Source organism: Mesoplodon densirostris, chromosome 14 (assembly GCF_025265405.1).
Source record: "Mesoplodon densirostris isolate mMesDen1 chromosome 14, mMesDen1 primary haplotype, whole genome shotgun sequence".
In the NCBI taxonomy this organism is placed as follows: Eukaryota; Metazoa; Chordata; class Mammalia; order Artiodactyla; family Ziphiidae; genus Mesoplodon; species Mesoplodon densirostris.
Window position 1 is genome coordinate 12,529,784 of NC_082674.1, and position 15,909 is coordinate 12,545,692.

The window sequence follows — 15,909 nt, forward strand, 5'->3', positions numbered from 1 at the left end:
TATTTTTATGAGTTTGGTTTGAATTTTAAAATATTGTGAATATGAAAATACAAGGTGATATATGGGCCTTTCCAAAACTACTTCCTGCCCATCTTATGTGATATTCAGAAGTCCCAATACAAAGAAAAATGCTTTTCCAGCTACCATGAAACTTTAATTTTATGAGGAACATATTGTCTTGATAACCAGAGTTCTAGAGACAGAGTTGAACCAACGAATAGGACTTATGGATTCTAGGGTACATGGCGGTGGACGGTCAGGGCGACAGGCCTAGATTGCTGTCCAAGGTGCTGAATCGATTGGTCAAGTTATTGGAAATTGCTTCACTTGCGTTTCTGCCTCTGCCTCAAGGTCAACTGTCTGATGGAGTAGCAGCCTAGCACCAGACCAAGCAGAACTTCATCCAACTAGCATGTCTGCCCTTGCCAGAACTAGCTGACTCTGACTTTTGATCAAGACAACAGCTTGATTTCTCAGCTGGACTCCTGGCAGATCTGCTGCAAGCTGCAAACTCTCTGTGTCCACAGAGGCTAAAAATACCCTGACAGGTAGGTAAACATTTCCTCCACGAATAAAGTCGACCAGTCAGAGGAGTTGGTAGTTTGTGGCTGTGGATGGCTGTGAGCTGTAGAAATTAATTATCAGGGTCTCCTTTCAGCACACTCAAGTTTCAGGACCCTGACATTTTCTCTTTGCAGGCAGCTTCTATTGGCCACTGGCCTATGTTGAGCTTGACACTCTGTAGGTCATATTTTCTGCCCACAGGAACTTACAAATATAATGGACAAACCAAACACATAATTTAAAGTACTGTGCAGTGGCCTATATTTAACATCAAATAAATTAAATGCGTTAGGAGCCAAAAGGAGAGGATTCGCATGCACTGGGTGAGTTAGGTAAAGCTTCATGGAGGAAGTGGATCATCAAGTTTACTTGAAGCCCAAGTAAACTTCAGATAGACAGTGAGGAAGAGGGTGTGCATTAAAGACAGCATCACAGGAGTGGAAATGCCCAAGCAACATTTTGGAGATAGTAAATACTCACCTGGTTCAGCCTAGAGCTCCCTATCCTTTCATCCTTCCCACCCCTATTCACATGTAACACCACCACCTCTATAACTTCTCCCCATAGTGATAGCATTATTTCTATCACACAAAAGGAATAAAAAAATCCTTTCAAATCTATTGAAATTTGGAGGGAGATAATTTTAGAGCCTCCTCCAAGTACTTTTGATATTTCCTAGAGACAAGCTTCTTCAAGGTGTAAGAAGCCTTTTAGAACTACCAGTCCTCAAGGCACAACATGGACAACTTTAGCTCTTGGGTGGCTTAGGAAGGTTAATAAAATATAGCTTCTGACTTGAGAAAAAGCCTGTTATGGGGCAAACAAGGACAATTTAAAATGAACAGAAAGTGCAGGCAGAGAGAAAGAGGAATCTGGAAATGTGCAATTTGATAGTGAAACTGGAAGATCTTATAGAGAAAAGACTATTTTGAGTTTACAAGAACTTTCAGCCTAAAAGACACTTTCTAAATTCTGGGACATCAGGCAAGGGAAGAGCTAGAGTAATGAAAATAAAGTCCCAGGAACTTGATGTGACCAGGGCAGAAAAATTCCCTTCTTTGGAGTTTGACCTGTGAGCTGGAGCAGACAGAATGGCCAAGACCTTTCTATTTGCTGAGTGAGAGGTGCCTGTAGGATGTGCTCAGTCAGGCTGGAGGTTACTAGTAGTGACCAGGATTTTGGTATTGGATAGATTAATGTGCTTAATGAATATAATAGTTTAAATAAATTAATCAACATTATACAGTATTATTTAATTGGTCATTTACATTGTGATGACTAATTATCCTACACACCTTTCAAACAGCAAACATCTAGAAATTCTGTCTGCTTACTGATAACTTAAAGCACGAAATCAGGTGTGACTATGGATCGCAAATATTCACCAGGTTTCAGGAATGTGCCATCTGAGCTCTTCTTTACCATCCTTCCAAGAGAACTCTGATTAACAACCAAATTTCTGGTTGGTATGAAGGATATTCAGTTCCTCACCAGCTGCGCTCCTCTTGACAATCACACTTATGCTTACTCATTTCTTTTTCATGTCTTTTGACTCTCATCACTTATTTAATTAGGGTCTCTCTCTCTCCTTCTTCTCTCTCTCTCTCTTGTTCAAAGGCCCCTTTCATTTTCTCTCTTTCCAGCTTTTGTCCGTTTATAATTTGTCTGTGTCAATTTACAGAAAATTTACCATTCCTATTCATCTCCCTTTGTGTTTTGTATATGGCATCATGGAAGGTCTCTACTGGGGACTCTAACCCACTGAGAGTGCACACAATTAGGTCTTAGGTGATTAGCTTAAAAGGTTCAGGGATTAAAAGTAATGCTCTAGAAAAGTTTCAGTGTTTAATAGTTAAGAGAATTGCTTTAGAGTTTACGTCGCCTGAAAAATGAACTTTTGTGGAATAGGCTATTTGCTAATTTTGTCAAATCCATAAAGTGGTACTGTACTCAAGAGAAAAAATAAAAGAGCAAATAAATGCTCTTTTATTTCTCAGCATCCTTGAATAAGTAGGTCTCATGCAACTCTAGATATCAGTCACGTATCTCTGTATTTTATGCCTTTTTAAAAAAATAATGGGGGTCTCTGCTGAAATGAATAAATACAGCTGGTACCAGACTAGTTCATTTTGGGTATTTCAGATTTTGGGTATAGGAAGTAATTGAGGCATAGAGAGGTGACGGGCAGCTGGTGTGATTTCCTGGTCCGCAGAGCAGGTGTTTAGCAAATATCTATGTTTAGCAAGTATCTGTGATCATGTGCTTATTACCCACTTAACCTTGAACATCATATAAAAGAGGTGTATTTTTAAATATATGTACCAAACTTTAATTTTCATTTCACACTCAAAACTTCTGTACAAAAAGAGGCAAAGCAGGCAAAAAAAAAATTACAGGGACTTCAGCAAACAATATACAACAACTTTTAAACAGCTTTGTGTATGCAACAGCCTTTATAGATGTAGTGGGGAAATTGGGTTCCAAAGTTTTTTGTTTCTTTAAGATAAAATTCCAATGTTTATTATTAACATCTAGAAAAATTTGTATCTCTCTGGGATACAAGATTGAGTTAGAAGTTTCTGATGTCTACTGCACCATTAGATTCCAAGATTGAGAGAGCTTCATTTTTCTTTTGAGAAAGCATGAAATTACTGTTATTTAAATGTGATGATGTATTAAAAAACCTCAGTTTACCATTAATAACTTGATACGATGGTGATGGCTAGGAGCAAACACCGATGAAGCATGATATTAACTAATAGTTAAAGGATAGTATCCAGGATTCCCTTTCTGGTTGTTAATTAATACTCCAGCCCCAATGGGCCACCACAATTCAAAACATTCATTGTCACTTTGTTTTACTAATTCCTAGTGGCACATAAAAGGTTTCCAAGAACAAAGTTATAATGCCAAAGTAGCAGTGCATCTGAGAAATGTAATTTTCACCTTGTTGCTTGCCCCAAAATAAATATCTGAGTAATGGAAAACACTTTTATTTGAAAACAATGAGACATCAAATATGAAAGATAGTTAACATTGACATGGATACTGTGGCTAGCACTTTCCCCTGAACCACTCACAGGCTGTGGACACATGTGCATGCAGCACAAAAAGCTGTGAATTTTCAAGGATGTCTGATGCCTGGTGGACAGTCTGTTAAAAGAATGTCTCCCACAATAGCTCCGGAGTGGACTCAAGGCCCATCACCTGTTAGTGATCACAGACATTCGGTTAACCATCCCCCTGATAGTCAGAGACAATAGTTCAGGTCCTGGGCTTTTGAGAATCCAGGTACTAGTGAATCTTGGCTTTGAAACAAGGTGGCTTGGCTAAATCGGGGCAGGCCGGCAGCCTCTCCCATATGTTTGGTCCCATTTGATAGAAAGTCTAATTAAAAATTATAAACGTGCTCAACTATTTACTCTGCAAGTCCTTTCCCCTCTCCAAGACTTAATCTCCTTCCCTGATACGGGAAGAAAGTAAACCCAGTGACGATAAACATTGAGTGCATCTATATTTCTAGTCTTGACAGTTGTTTCCCAAAGATAACATGGGGCTGCCAAGTAAAAGAACATTTCTTAAGCTGAATATTTAATGAATTTGTTTACCCAGTGTTATCCTCATTTCTGGCTTCCTCTAGGGTTTTAGAATGCCTAGGTTTGGAAAGGTCTTGCAAGCCATCTAGTGCATTTCTGTTCTGATGAGAGAACCCTCATCCAAGCAGCTGTACTTGTTCAGCTTGAAAAGCTCCAAGGAAAAGGGCCCTTTCCTCTCCTTGTTGACTGACATTTAGATACAGACTGGGTAATCTGTTCTGTCACTTGAATGGATTTCTTTATTAAACATAAACAAAACCAAAGTATGTCTCTCCTCTTCTTGGAGGACTCAAGGGAATGCCAGCCGGCCACCAAAGTCAGGAAAGTAATGGTTTGACAGCTCAATCCTTGGGACATTGTGAATGACACCAAACCCTGATATAACCAAACCCAACTTTGGGAATTACCATTCCCTGGGCAACTCTTTCCTTCCATCAGAAATAGGCAAGCAATTATATGGTTCAGGCTGAGGGTTTATTTAAAAGCATCCAGTATCGCCCCCAGAGTATGTATGCATAGGCCACGTGGTGAAAAAGAAAGGGCATGGAGTCAGGAACGAGGCGTCCTGGGTTCTAGTCCTACATGGGGGTGATCCTGTTAGACTTCATCCTCTGTCTCATTTTTCCACTGGAGACCAGAATAGAAGATTTCCAAGATTCCATTCTAAGCTCTGTCTGCAGACACAATGACCCTTGTCATATTGCTAAGCATCAAGGCAAGGTGGGGTGATGCTTACTGGACTCTACTTACAAAGGAAGGATGTGAGAGTCAGTCTTTTTATTGGCTCATAGTCTTGTAGGGCTACTGGAGATTATCTGTTTTATTTGCCCATTTTATAGATGAGGAAAAGTGAGACACAGAGAACTTGAGTGAATTTCCCAAGATCACTCTGTGAATCAACAGGGCTAGGACTTAATCCAGGTACTCAAGCCAGAGTTTATACATTGCAACAACCTAGCAGTTGGGTCGTGAAGGAGCTGCCATTTAAATATTAGATAACCAGAAAATGAAAATCTCCCCTCTAAGTTCCTCTAGCTTTCTGGTAACTAATTAAGAGTCTAGGTCTCTGCTGCCACATGGATGGCCCCCAGAGGACAGGGCTCCTATTAGGAGGGGGTGTGTACCCAGTGCTCCACAGACAACAGGAGTGTTAGCAACCTCACCCACAATTTTAGCCAGAGCTCCATATCCCTGTCCCTGGAGACAGAGGGTTGAAGCAGAGAGATGACTGTCCTGTTGCCTGGGTGCCCTTCCTCCCCACCTGTGCCCCACTTCCACGACAGCCACCAACCCATCCACCACAGCACATCTATCTATTCTTGCTTCTCTCCCATGAACTGATGCAAACACACTGATTTTTCCTCTTGCAAAATGGAAAGGGAACATTAGAGGGTACAAATCAAAACAGGAAGAGAGTATGCTGATAACTAAAATACATGCAACAAAAAAAGTTGCACCTGTGCTGCGCTGTCTGAGGAAAGAGAGGGGGTGTGCTGAATTCCAAACACTTGGCTTTGTGTCTCCACGTGCATTTGTCTTTTCTGGGATCCCACTCTCTCTGTCAGTTGTGTTTCTTGTAGTTGAGCTGACCCAGGAAATCAAATACTTCGTGTTTCTATAACTATACTTCCTAGAGAGATTACACATCTAGAATTAAAACATGACCACAAGCTATTAGGAATTTCTGATTGTTAAAGGTGTAAGGAACTCCAGTAGCAAAGATCAATGTCTCCAAAATTTTCCATTTGGAGAAGGGGTTTTCGTTTCAGACATCGAAGATAAGGCTCTCCAGTCAATTTATGCTCTGCTGGGTTGAGTCAGTCAGGATACAAATGAAGGTCCATATATTTCAGGGACAAGAAGGAAACGGTTATGTAAATACACGAGTATTAACATCAATCTGTATTAAATTATGTAAACATATACATCTTCTGAGGTCAGTTCAAAGATCCTCTTCACTGAGCAAAGCTTTACTGAAGCATTGCTCGAATCTGTTTGGAAGTTGATTCATCATTCAAGTGTTTTGTAGTGAACCTGGATGGAGAGAAAATGATGGCGGTCAGTGTGCAAACAGCACTCTGAGAAAGCTTCGATCGTGACTCTCCAGCTCATCTTTACCTTGGGAGACACAACTGATATTTAGAAATCAAACTTGGCACTGGTTCTTTAGACAAAGAGCCACACTTCAATGCCCAGAGTAGTCTCAGAGTTAATATTTGATCCTTCCTTCCAAAGGAGTTTTATGTTATGGTTATTAAACAAGTAGATCTTCCACCTAATCAAATAATTTCACGGAGGAGACACAAGCAATCTCATTTTCCAGGGAGGCAGACTTCACGTGCTTGAGTGCAGGATCTTGGCCATCTAGGCCACCCCTGCTGAGTCACAAATATTAAAATATGGGTTTGCATATAACAACATCACCCAATACTTAAACTGTTAGGGTTTTCTACTTTTATGGGAATGCTTGTCCTCACTGGCACCACAAGGGGGCACGAAGGCAGGTCCATATACTGAAGAAAAGTGGTGTAATTTATCTCCTCACATTAACTGGTGTAGAAATAGTTCATGAAAAGAAAGGAAAAGAGAAGTAACATGTTCATAAAATCTTGACCGCGTCCCAAGCACTCCATGGAAGTTTTTCACTCACACTAACTCTTTGTAGGACAGGTTATTGCCTCCATTTTACAGATGTGCAAACTGAGATTTAGAGACGTTAAAAGACCCATTCCAGATGACAAATATAACAATGTATGATTTGTGAACAATTTGTGATTTCTAATTTGGATCCAGGCCTGCCTGCCTCAAAAACCTGTGTTCTTTGACTTCCTCACAGTGTCTACAGGAGACGCCAAATGCCGAGATTCGGATAGAACTCACAGCCTACCGCAGTGCCCTGCTCTCGAAGCTCTGCTTGACTGAATGATGCTGGAAAGCAAAACAAACAAACAAACAACAGAAGCCAAAGTCTTCTTACTGAGTGTGGAAAGCCAGCCTTTTGTGAAATGGGCACCCATGGAGAAAACCTTGGTTTACCCACAGATCTGGGTTAAAGCTACATCTGTTCTGAAGAATGATGACTTAGCAGCATCATGAAAAAGGATTAGCCTCAGTGTATAATTATTCATTTCAGGTGTATCTCAGTTTCTTCATTTATTAGATGGGGTAATAGATCTTATCACTCTGACTTGTGATGATTACATGAAAGCATGAAACATATGTGTTGTACGTGCATAGAGAATCACTGCTCCATCTCACTTATACTTATTGAACATTTACTACATGCATGAAGTTGAGAGGAACTGAGGGAAATCAAAGACAAATGAGACAGCAAGGACCAGCAACTTTCCAGATTACAATCCCGACCGGCATGATTCAACAAACTCCTGTGGATATGTCACAGCTAAGAAACAAGACTACCTCCCCTGAAGTGGATTAAGTGCATGTGTCTTTGGGAAGAGAGCAGGTGCTCGGGCATGACGCGTTAGCACTGAGGAGATGTCAGGAGCACTAGCCAAAGACAAGGGCATCCAGACAGGGGAGAGCAGGGCTCTCATGTTTTGAGGCTCTCAAAGCCTCAGTTTTGGCAGCTGCACATATGACTCACCCAGGGACCTTCAGAGCAAACCCACAAACACAAAATGGATGCCTGAGGCCCTAGCCCAGCGATTCAAACTCATCTGGCCTGGATTGGACCCTGAGCATCAGTGTTTTCAAAAGCTACCCACATAATTCTCCTGTGCAGCCAGGTTTGGGAACCACAGGTGCAGGGGGAAGTGAGACCGGGGAAGCTTCTTCTTCTGCAAGTCCCCACCAACCACAAAGCATTGTGGCTGGGAGTTAGGCCTTTGACCTGCGGGGTCACCCAGGCCTGGGTTTAGATCCTGGCTCAGCCATCTGCTGTGTGACTTTTGCCAAGTGAGTTGACTTCTCTAAATTTCAGTTTCTTCCATCTGTAAAAAGGGGATGATAAAAATGGGGCTGACCTCAACAGGCAGTTGGGAAGATGACATGTATTAACAGATGCAAAGGGGTTAAGCCTGGTGTTCTAGCCCTCGGACCCAAACAGCACCTACATTTGCAATGGTTCAGAAGGGTTGGCTGCCCCACAGGGCTGAGGCTCACCTGAGGGCGTTCAGCAGCCCCTCCACACTGTCTGGGGCCTGTTCCTTCAACACCTTTATACAGCCTTTCATCTAGAAGAATGCACAAGAGTTTGTTAATACCCCAGTAATTCCATCGTAGTATCTGTCCATAACAACATCTGTTCATAATAATATCACATTATTTCTTCCCATAGAAATCAAACTCAGAAATGTCCAACACACCTTCCTACCCCCTCAGGCCAGTGAGTTGTTTCTCTGGGCTTCTAGAAGGTTCTGTGCCAGTTTTCATATTATACTGCAATCGAACATTTTATGTGTCTGACTTCTGGGGACAAAGACCTGAGACTTTGATTTTCTTGTCTTGGACTCCAGAGCCAAGGGGAGAGCTCCTCCTCTAGCCTGTGCTCAGTTGAGACTGACTGAATGAATTGCAAACCTGATCATTTTATGTCATCTCTCTGCCCAGAATGCTTTTTCTCCTTCAGCTGTTTGACTGTAAACTCAACAACTTAACAAATTTTTTTTTCTTTTTTCTTTTTTTTTTTTTTTTTGCGAAGGAAGGATCTTTCTGGAAAGAACACCATCACTCATTTTAAGCTCAGATGTTCATGCACTGATTTGGGTATACTGTACTAAAGGCCTCTTTTATAAAGGTCACGTATAAAAATGTTCTTGTATGTTGAAAGTTTTTTCCTAAAGGCCTGATAAACCCTGTTGGATTGATGGGGGCAGCCAGATTCTCAGGGTTGAGAATCATTTGGGGGCATGTTTACGCTCATCCATAAAGAATGTCGTGGTCAATCAGAGATGCCTGTCATGGGTGCAGGATGGGATCAAGCTCAGAATGAAGAGATTTGGTCCCTCTCCCAAAACAGCTCATAGTCTAGTGGGAGAAGAGAGACCAACAGCTCATTATCATCCTGTGATACGTGTTCTTGTAAAAAGTGCCCCAGGAGGAACGGGGGCATAGATGAGAGAAGCAGCAGAAGAGCAGTGGATCCTCTTTGGGAATTTCGAGTTCTGTTTCAGGCTGATGAAAGCCTTAGGTGTGAATAACAGGATGCAGTCAGAGGTGTAGTCAGGGCCGGATTCAATGTGGGTTTAACAGCATGTTCGGGGGTTGGGGGCCTTTACCTGTGGAAAACACCCATGATAGGTGTTAAACAATCTTGTCATGTGATTCATACTGAAAGGGATCGGAGGATGCACGACTGGAGACGGGAGGGCCCGTGGGAGCCCCTGGGGGTGAGGGGGTGAGAGCAGCAGTGGGCACGGAGGGTCAGGGCAGGACGGGAGGGTGCATCTGAGGTCCAGGTCACAGGACTCGGTGGTGGAGAAGGCGTGAAGATGAACAGGGAAGAAGGCAGTTCCTAGGTTCTGAGGGACAATCCCAGGTTTCTGGCTTTGAGACTGAGTTGGAGGAAGGTGAAATACCTGAGACAGGAACCCAGGAGGAGGAGAAGCAGGTCTGTGGGGGAAAGGATAACCTTTGACTTGAGGCTGGCCACGCCTCAGGTGTCCAAAGGAGGGGGTGTCTGGAATTCTGGGTGAGGTTTGGGCTGGGGACCACGGTTTAGGAGTGATTCTGTATTGGATCATTCCATACGATTTTAAGGAAATCAGTTGAAAATGTCATCTCACTCCAGCCTGCTTTCCTGGCACCCACGAATAGCATTCGTTCTCTAAATGATGCGTCTCCCTCTGGGCCTCGATGACTTTGCTCTGATGATTACCTCCGCCTGGAGTACTCTTCCTTCTCTCTGTCCATTTGGTAAAATCCTCAAGATCCACTTGAAACGTCACCCTCTGTCTCTGCCTCTATGCAGAATGAGTTTCTCCCTCACCTGGGTTTCTAGAGCTCAGTACCTCCATTTTGGACTACAGAACACGTTCTTTGTAAGTGCAGGTAACAGGATCTATTTCAATATTTGCTTTTTCACAGTTGATGCGGATACCCTAAGGATTTATAAAACAGTGCAAGTAACTGCTGGCTTAGAAGCAGACTGGTATCTGGAAAGAAACCCTTATGTCATCAAAGAAAAATGGCCCATCATGTACATGTTGTGCTCCGTAAACCTGAAACTTTCCTAGAGATGCATACAAACTTCTACGAACAAACCTTCCTAGTGAGACATGCATGAACAAATGGACTTCATCAAGACTGGGTAAGGATAGATCTAATATTATATAACGTTTATAGCCTCAGCAGAAAGACTCAGTAAATAACAAGCAAGGACAAGCTTTTTAAAGGTTAGGGCTACAAGACATAATGGTACCCAGTGTATTTTTAATTATTGACTCTGTGACAAGTTAACAAAAGACTGTGGTAAATGAGAATATCCTATGAGTACTAAGCAATAAATTCAATCCCTATTCAAATGATATTCATGGGTTATTAATAGAGCTATTTATACTTAATCTATAGCATAAAATTGTTAAAGCCTCACAAAGAATACAGTAAAAATGTTTATTGGTATGAAAAAACTTCCATAATATAATGTTATGCAAATTAAATGTTTTAAAATAGAAATTATGGCAGGGTGCTAATCTGTTAAGTATATACATACATACACACAAACATCTATACAAAATGAAGGGACATATATATGTGACATATTGACAGTGGTCATCTGTCCATGGTGAGGTTACCACTGATACATTTAATTTTCTGTGTTTTGGGTTTGTTTTTTTTGGCTGCCCTGTGCAGCATGCAGGGTCTTAGTTCCCTGACCAGGGATTGAACCCGCTCCCCCTGCAGTAGAAGCATGGAGTCTTAACCACTGGGGCACCAGGGAAGTCCCAATATTCTGTATTTTGATTTCCTGTATTTTCCCAAAACTGTTATATAAGTATTTATTTTCTTGATAAATAGAAACAATTACATTAAAAATAATGAAGCCTCTACGAAGACCCATGGCTGGCTATGCTAGGGAGCCAAAAGCTCAAAATGAGTAATCCAAGTTGCATTATTAATTGATAAATTTTCTTACAATCTTTAGATTCATGGCCCCTCTGGGCACATGGACCTTCTGTCTGCACGGAACTAGAGCATCAGAGATGCTGTTCTGTATGGATGAACGAGCGTAGAGTGTGCACGCCCCGACTTAGCCGCGTCAGAATAAGTTGGTACCAAGAGGTCCTATTCCGTACTTAAAAGCCTTTAAATTAATACAGGGATACACTACTGGGTGCCATTGCAGGCAACCACTGGGCTGAGAGGAGCCTGTTTTATCCCACAACCAACAGGAAATCACTTGCACACCACAATCATTTGTTTTCCAATCATATCCATTCATTCAGCAAAAACTCTATGGAGTATCTATTGAGCGCCGTGCTGTATGTACCAAGGACGCTGCCAGGCAATGAAGCAGGCATTAGGTATATAGATCTTGGTCTCTGCCCTTGTCAACAAACTCAGAGTCCATGAGGGAGTCAGAAAATCCAAAATGGTAGGCACTCTGGGCCCGGAGGAGAAGCAAGGCTGTGCACCATGCAGGGCACAGGAGATGTGCTCCAAATGAGGTGACATGCGAGGAGTGTCTTAAAAGAATCCCCCCATCAGAGAAGAGGGAGGGCACTCTGGGCAGAGAAAAGGGCTCAAGCATATTCCAAGGACAAGAAAAGGCATGGGAATCAGGTAGAGCCATCTGCAGGGATGGTGGGAGAGGAAGTCGGAACGTTGTTTGGGATTTGACCGCAGTGTCTTGTAATCTAGGATGAGACACATATATAAAAATATATATTTATATGGCCCACTGGGTAAGCTGGAGGGGCAGCTTGCAGCTAAGGGACTGTTGACCTCTCAGCTCCTCTACAGGCTGAGGGAATCAGCACCTCCACATTCCTGCTGTGTCTTTGAGGTTGGATGTGTTTGCTGCAAGCATATGAACAGGACTGGACTTCCTGCTACGAAGAGAGCTGCCACGATGGGGCTTGCATCTGGCAGAGTCCACTCCCGGGGCGGGGGGCAGGGAGTGTGGAGGGGCGGACGAGAGGGAAGCAAGGTGTGTTTGACGACATTTATGAGCTCTTATTGGGAAATCACAGTTCGTAACTATTCTTACATCGATCTTGGATGTCTTGCAGAAAGCTCCCACGGGGTGGACGTGGTCGTAGAGGATGATGACCCCCACCATCACCCTCATGCAGAACATCAGTGTTTCTTCGCTTGTAAACCTACTCCTGTACTCCCTGGAAGAGAGGACACGTGGCAGAGATATTACCTCCGTGACAGAGCACGTTCATCTCTGGCTCCACAGATGTGGCTACGTTAGCCTCCTCCAGTCCTCCCTGGAGAACAATTCCAGACCTGCAGAACCAGGTTAATAAGCTCTTAAAGAAACCAGTGATGGTAATTCTCCTTGACTCTATCTGACCATTGTGAAAACAAGGTAAATTAGAGGGCAGTAAATTCTCTTCTGCCCTCAGCCAGCCAGCTCATCATGCACATAAGTCCCCCGCCCATCAATCTTGAATGTTTTATAGCAGGTCTCTCTGGCTGTCCTAGATTATACAGAATAATGGCTTCATTATGGAGAAAACGAATCAAGTTCATTTCTATAGAGCAGCTACCATGTCTCCAGTCTGGGTAACTTCCTTTGTTAAGATCCAGGCTGCAGATTGAATTATATTGGCAAAGGTACCTACCAGAAATTACATACCGTTCATTGGGCTGAGAGTATTTGTGGAGTTTGAATTTTGTTCACCTACCTTGACAGGGTTGCTGATGATTCAGATAATTCAAGCCAATTCTAGAGGCTTTCTTAACATCTACTTCATTACGGTTTGTCCCCGCAATGATGATGATTACTATTTCCATCTTGGAATAAATCTTAACTTAAATGTAAGTGAACTATCTGAAATTAACACCATCTTACATTTGAACAGAGCATCGAATTTTATAAGGCACTCTTGATATCTTTGGCTCTCCCAAACTCTCTGCATCATAGATGGTATTATGGGAACCTCATCAGATAAGGAAACCAAGGTCCAGGCAGGTTAGACCACTTGTTTACAGGCACAAAAGGGGCTACAGACATATGTGGAATAAGTGGAACCCTGACACTGGAGTGTAGGTTTTCTCATTACCATACTGCCTCATCCTCAACAACCTCAACCATTTTTTAAATCTAGCAATTTAAGTGCAAGGAAACTGTTGCATGCACAAGAGAGAGAGAGAGAGAGAGAGAGAGAGAGAAAGAGACATCTTCATTATCATTTTTGCAATAGCCTTACCACTTCCACTCTTGGTTCTAAATCTTCTCTCAAATCTTTTCTCCAATATATTTATGACATACCCAGTCATTTAACTCAATCTTCCATTTGATCCTTATACAACTTCTCCTGCATCTTTGATTTGACTTTTGATTCTGCCATCTAACAAGCTATGCAATCTTTGGGAAGAAGTCAGTTAATCAATTTAGGCCTCATCTTCCTCAGCTGTAAAATGGGGATACTACACCTCTCACCCAGAATTCTTTATGAAGTTAATTCAGTTAATATATAAGTAAATGTTAATATGCTGACCCAAATGTTAGATGTTGTCACCACCATCACCATCATCACAGAGATAGGTGAACTCTTGACCATGAATACACCTCTGATTTAACTTACGGAGTTTCCAGCATGACTTTACAAACGCTCGTCATCGTGCTGAGGCAGTCTGTGGTATTCTCTATTGGCAGCGTTTTGTTCTAAATGGGAGACACAAATGGGTATTAGCCCTGTTAGCAGCTTTTACATGCAATCGGGCAAAAGGCACCTCGCCGCCCGACGTCGCTTACTTCGGAGACAAAGTGCATGGTGGCGTTGCTGAGGGTTTTCAACATTGGCGTGGCTTCTGCATAGAAGAGGGACATTCGGTTGGCCATCTCATTGTTGACTTCGTTCTCAATGTCTAGCTGATGAAAAGAAGATGAGAGGATGCGGTTGATAAAGAGATGGTCAACATCTCAAAACAGTGTCCTCTGGAAATTGAATTACAGACAAAGGCTCTGTCGTCTCCCTGTGCCCCTCCCGATGCCTGGAGCATGCATGTGTCAACCTGGGAGTTCCGGGGACTCACATGCATGTTGTTGATGCGGTTACGACTGATGGTCCTTCTGTAGTAGCTGAAGTCATTCTGAATAGCCGGGTTCCTCATCTGAAATTCACAAGGGAGGAAAGCAGGTCATCTCTCAGCATCAGGTGCAGGATATGCATCAGAAGCCTGGACACCAGATTCTGCACAGATACCAGGACTTCTCTTTGTTACCCAAGAGTCAAAGTAACTTCTGGTTAAAAATAAATACTCGGGGCTTCCCTGGTGGTGCAGTGGTTGAGAGTCCGCCTACCGATGCAGGGGACACGGGTTCGTGCCCCGGTCCAGGAGGATCCCACATGCCATGGAGCGGCTGGGCCCGTGAGCCACAGCCGCTGAGCCTGCGCGTCCAGAGCCTGTGCTCCGCAATGGGAGAGGCCACAACAGTGAGGGGCCCGTGTACCGCAAAAAAATAATAATAATAATAAAAAATAAATACTCAAAGCTTCACTATTTAAAAATATGCCCTGGTTTTACCCTAGGCTAGATTTCAGGGAAAGTCTACTTGTTCCCAAAGAGGAGGAGACATTTGAAATTTTTTTTCTGGTTGCATTGGGCAGATTTTGAATTTCCATGTAGAAACCACCATCTTCAATCACTTGGACCACAAGGAGTTCAAATTCTCACCACATGACACGTGTCTCTAGGGAAGGAGCTACAGCTCACTCATCTCTCTTGCCCCCGCCGCACAGCACTGCGGAGCACCTGGACACCTAGGTGCTCAGTGGGAATTTGTTAAATTGTCCAAGTGCTCGCGGCCTAACCTTCAGTTCATCAAATCGAAGGGTGAAATGCAGAATTTCCGCAAACTCCTTTGCCAGGGCCTGCTGCCGCTCCAGGTGTTGGGTTGGTGTGTAGGGTGGACAGGTCAGAGATTCCAATAAACTCTGAAGAGCTTTTTCTGAAAGTCAAAGGGATACAGACATATCTGAGGTAGCCCACAGAGATCTTTACAAAAGGCACAGTTTGCAGCCCCAATTGACATTCTCAGAGATAACCTGCTTGAGATAACCCCCAGAACTGTGTGAGATGTGACTTGTGTGGGTGAGGAGAAGGAGCCCCCCATGCTCCGCCTCCACTGGAGAAGAGCCCCGTGGCCACGCAGTCTTGTAAATGTCTCCCAAAGCTCAGCTGGACCCTCACATGTCCTGTCATCCCAATTCCTCACACTGTTAGAAAACCACAAATAGGTGATTTTGGATCATGTGCATGAGATAACCATTCACAAGCCAGGATGGGATGAGGTGGCCCTGAGTGCATGGGTTAAATAACCTGCTTTGCAGGGAGAGACTTCTGGTCCATTCCAGCTCTTCTCTGCATTTATACTCTCATCAAATCCCAGGAATATTTTTCTACAAACCCACTGCCATATCTACCTCCATTACTGTCCTGAAAAGAGTCTCATTACTCCCACTTCTCTGTTTCTAAAACTTCCTTCCAGTTTTTCCTTCCATGTATTTCTCCTAGCACTGAGTCATTTAACCAGTCCTCTAGAGCAGGGGTAGGAAAACTATGGTCCACAGGCTAAATCTGGCCCGCAGTCAATTTTTGCAAATAATGTTTT

The 15,909-nt window shown here is 43.0% G+C and overlaps 1 protein-coding gene across 5 annotated transcripts in view; it reads right to left on the reverse strand.

The window, feature by feature from the left end:
• Nucleotides 1-4,612: 4,612 nt before the first annotated feature.
• CYRIA (CYFIP related Rac1 interactor A) overlaps nucleotides 4,613-15,909 on the reverse strand; it is a 108,790-nt gene continuing 97,493 nt past the window's right edge. For all 5 annotated transcript variants that reach the window (XM_060117746.1, XM_060117743.1, XM_060117747.1 and 2 more), the window contains 7 exons: nucleotides 15,110-15,246; nucleotides 14,331-14,408; nucleotides 14,050-14,166; nucleotides 13,880-13,959; nucleotides 12,331-12,457; nucleotides 8,286-8,356; nucleotides 4,613-6,194 (listed from right to left, as the gene is read on the reverse strand). In XM_060117746.1, coding sequence (XP_059973729.1) covers nucleotides 6,131-6,194; nucleotides 8,286-8,356; nucleotides 12,331-12,457; nucleotides 13,880-13,959; nucleotides 14,050-14,166; nucleotides 14,331-14,408; nucleotides 15,110-15,246 — 674 coding nt within the window. In that variant the 3' untranslated portion in view covers nucleotides 4,613-6,130. The remainder of the gene's footprint in view (nucleotides 6,195-8,285; nucleotides 8,357-12,330; nucleotides 12,458-13,879; nucleotides 13,960-14,049; nucleotides 14,167-14,330; nucleotides 14,409-15,109; nucleotides 15,247-15,909) is intronic.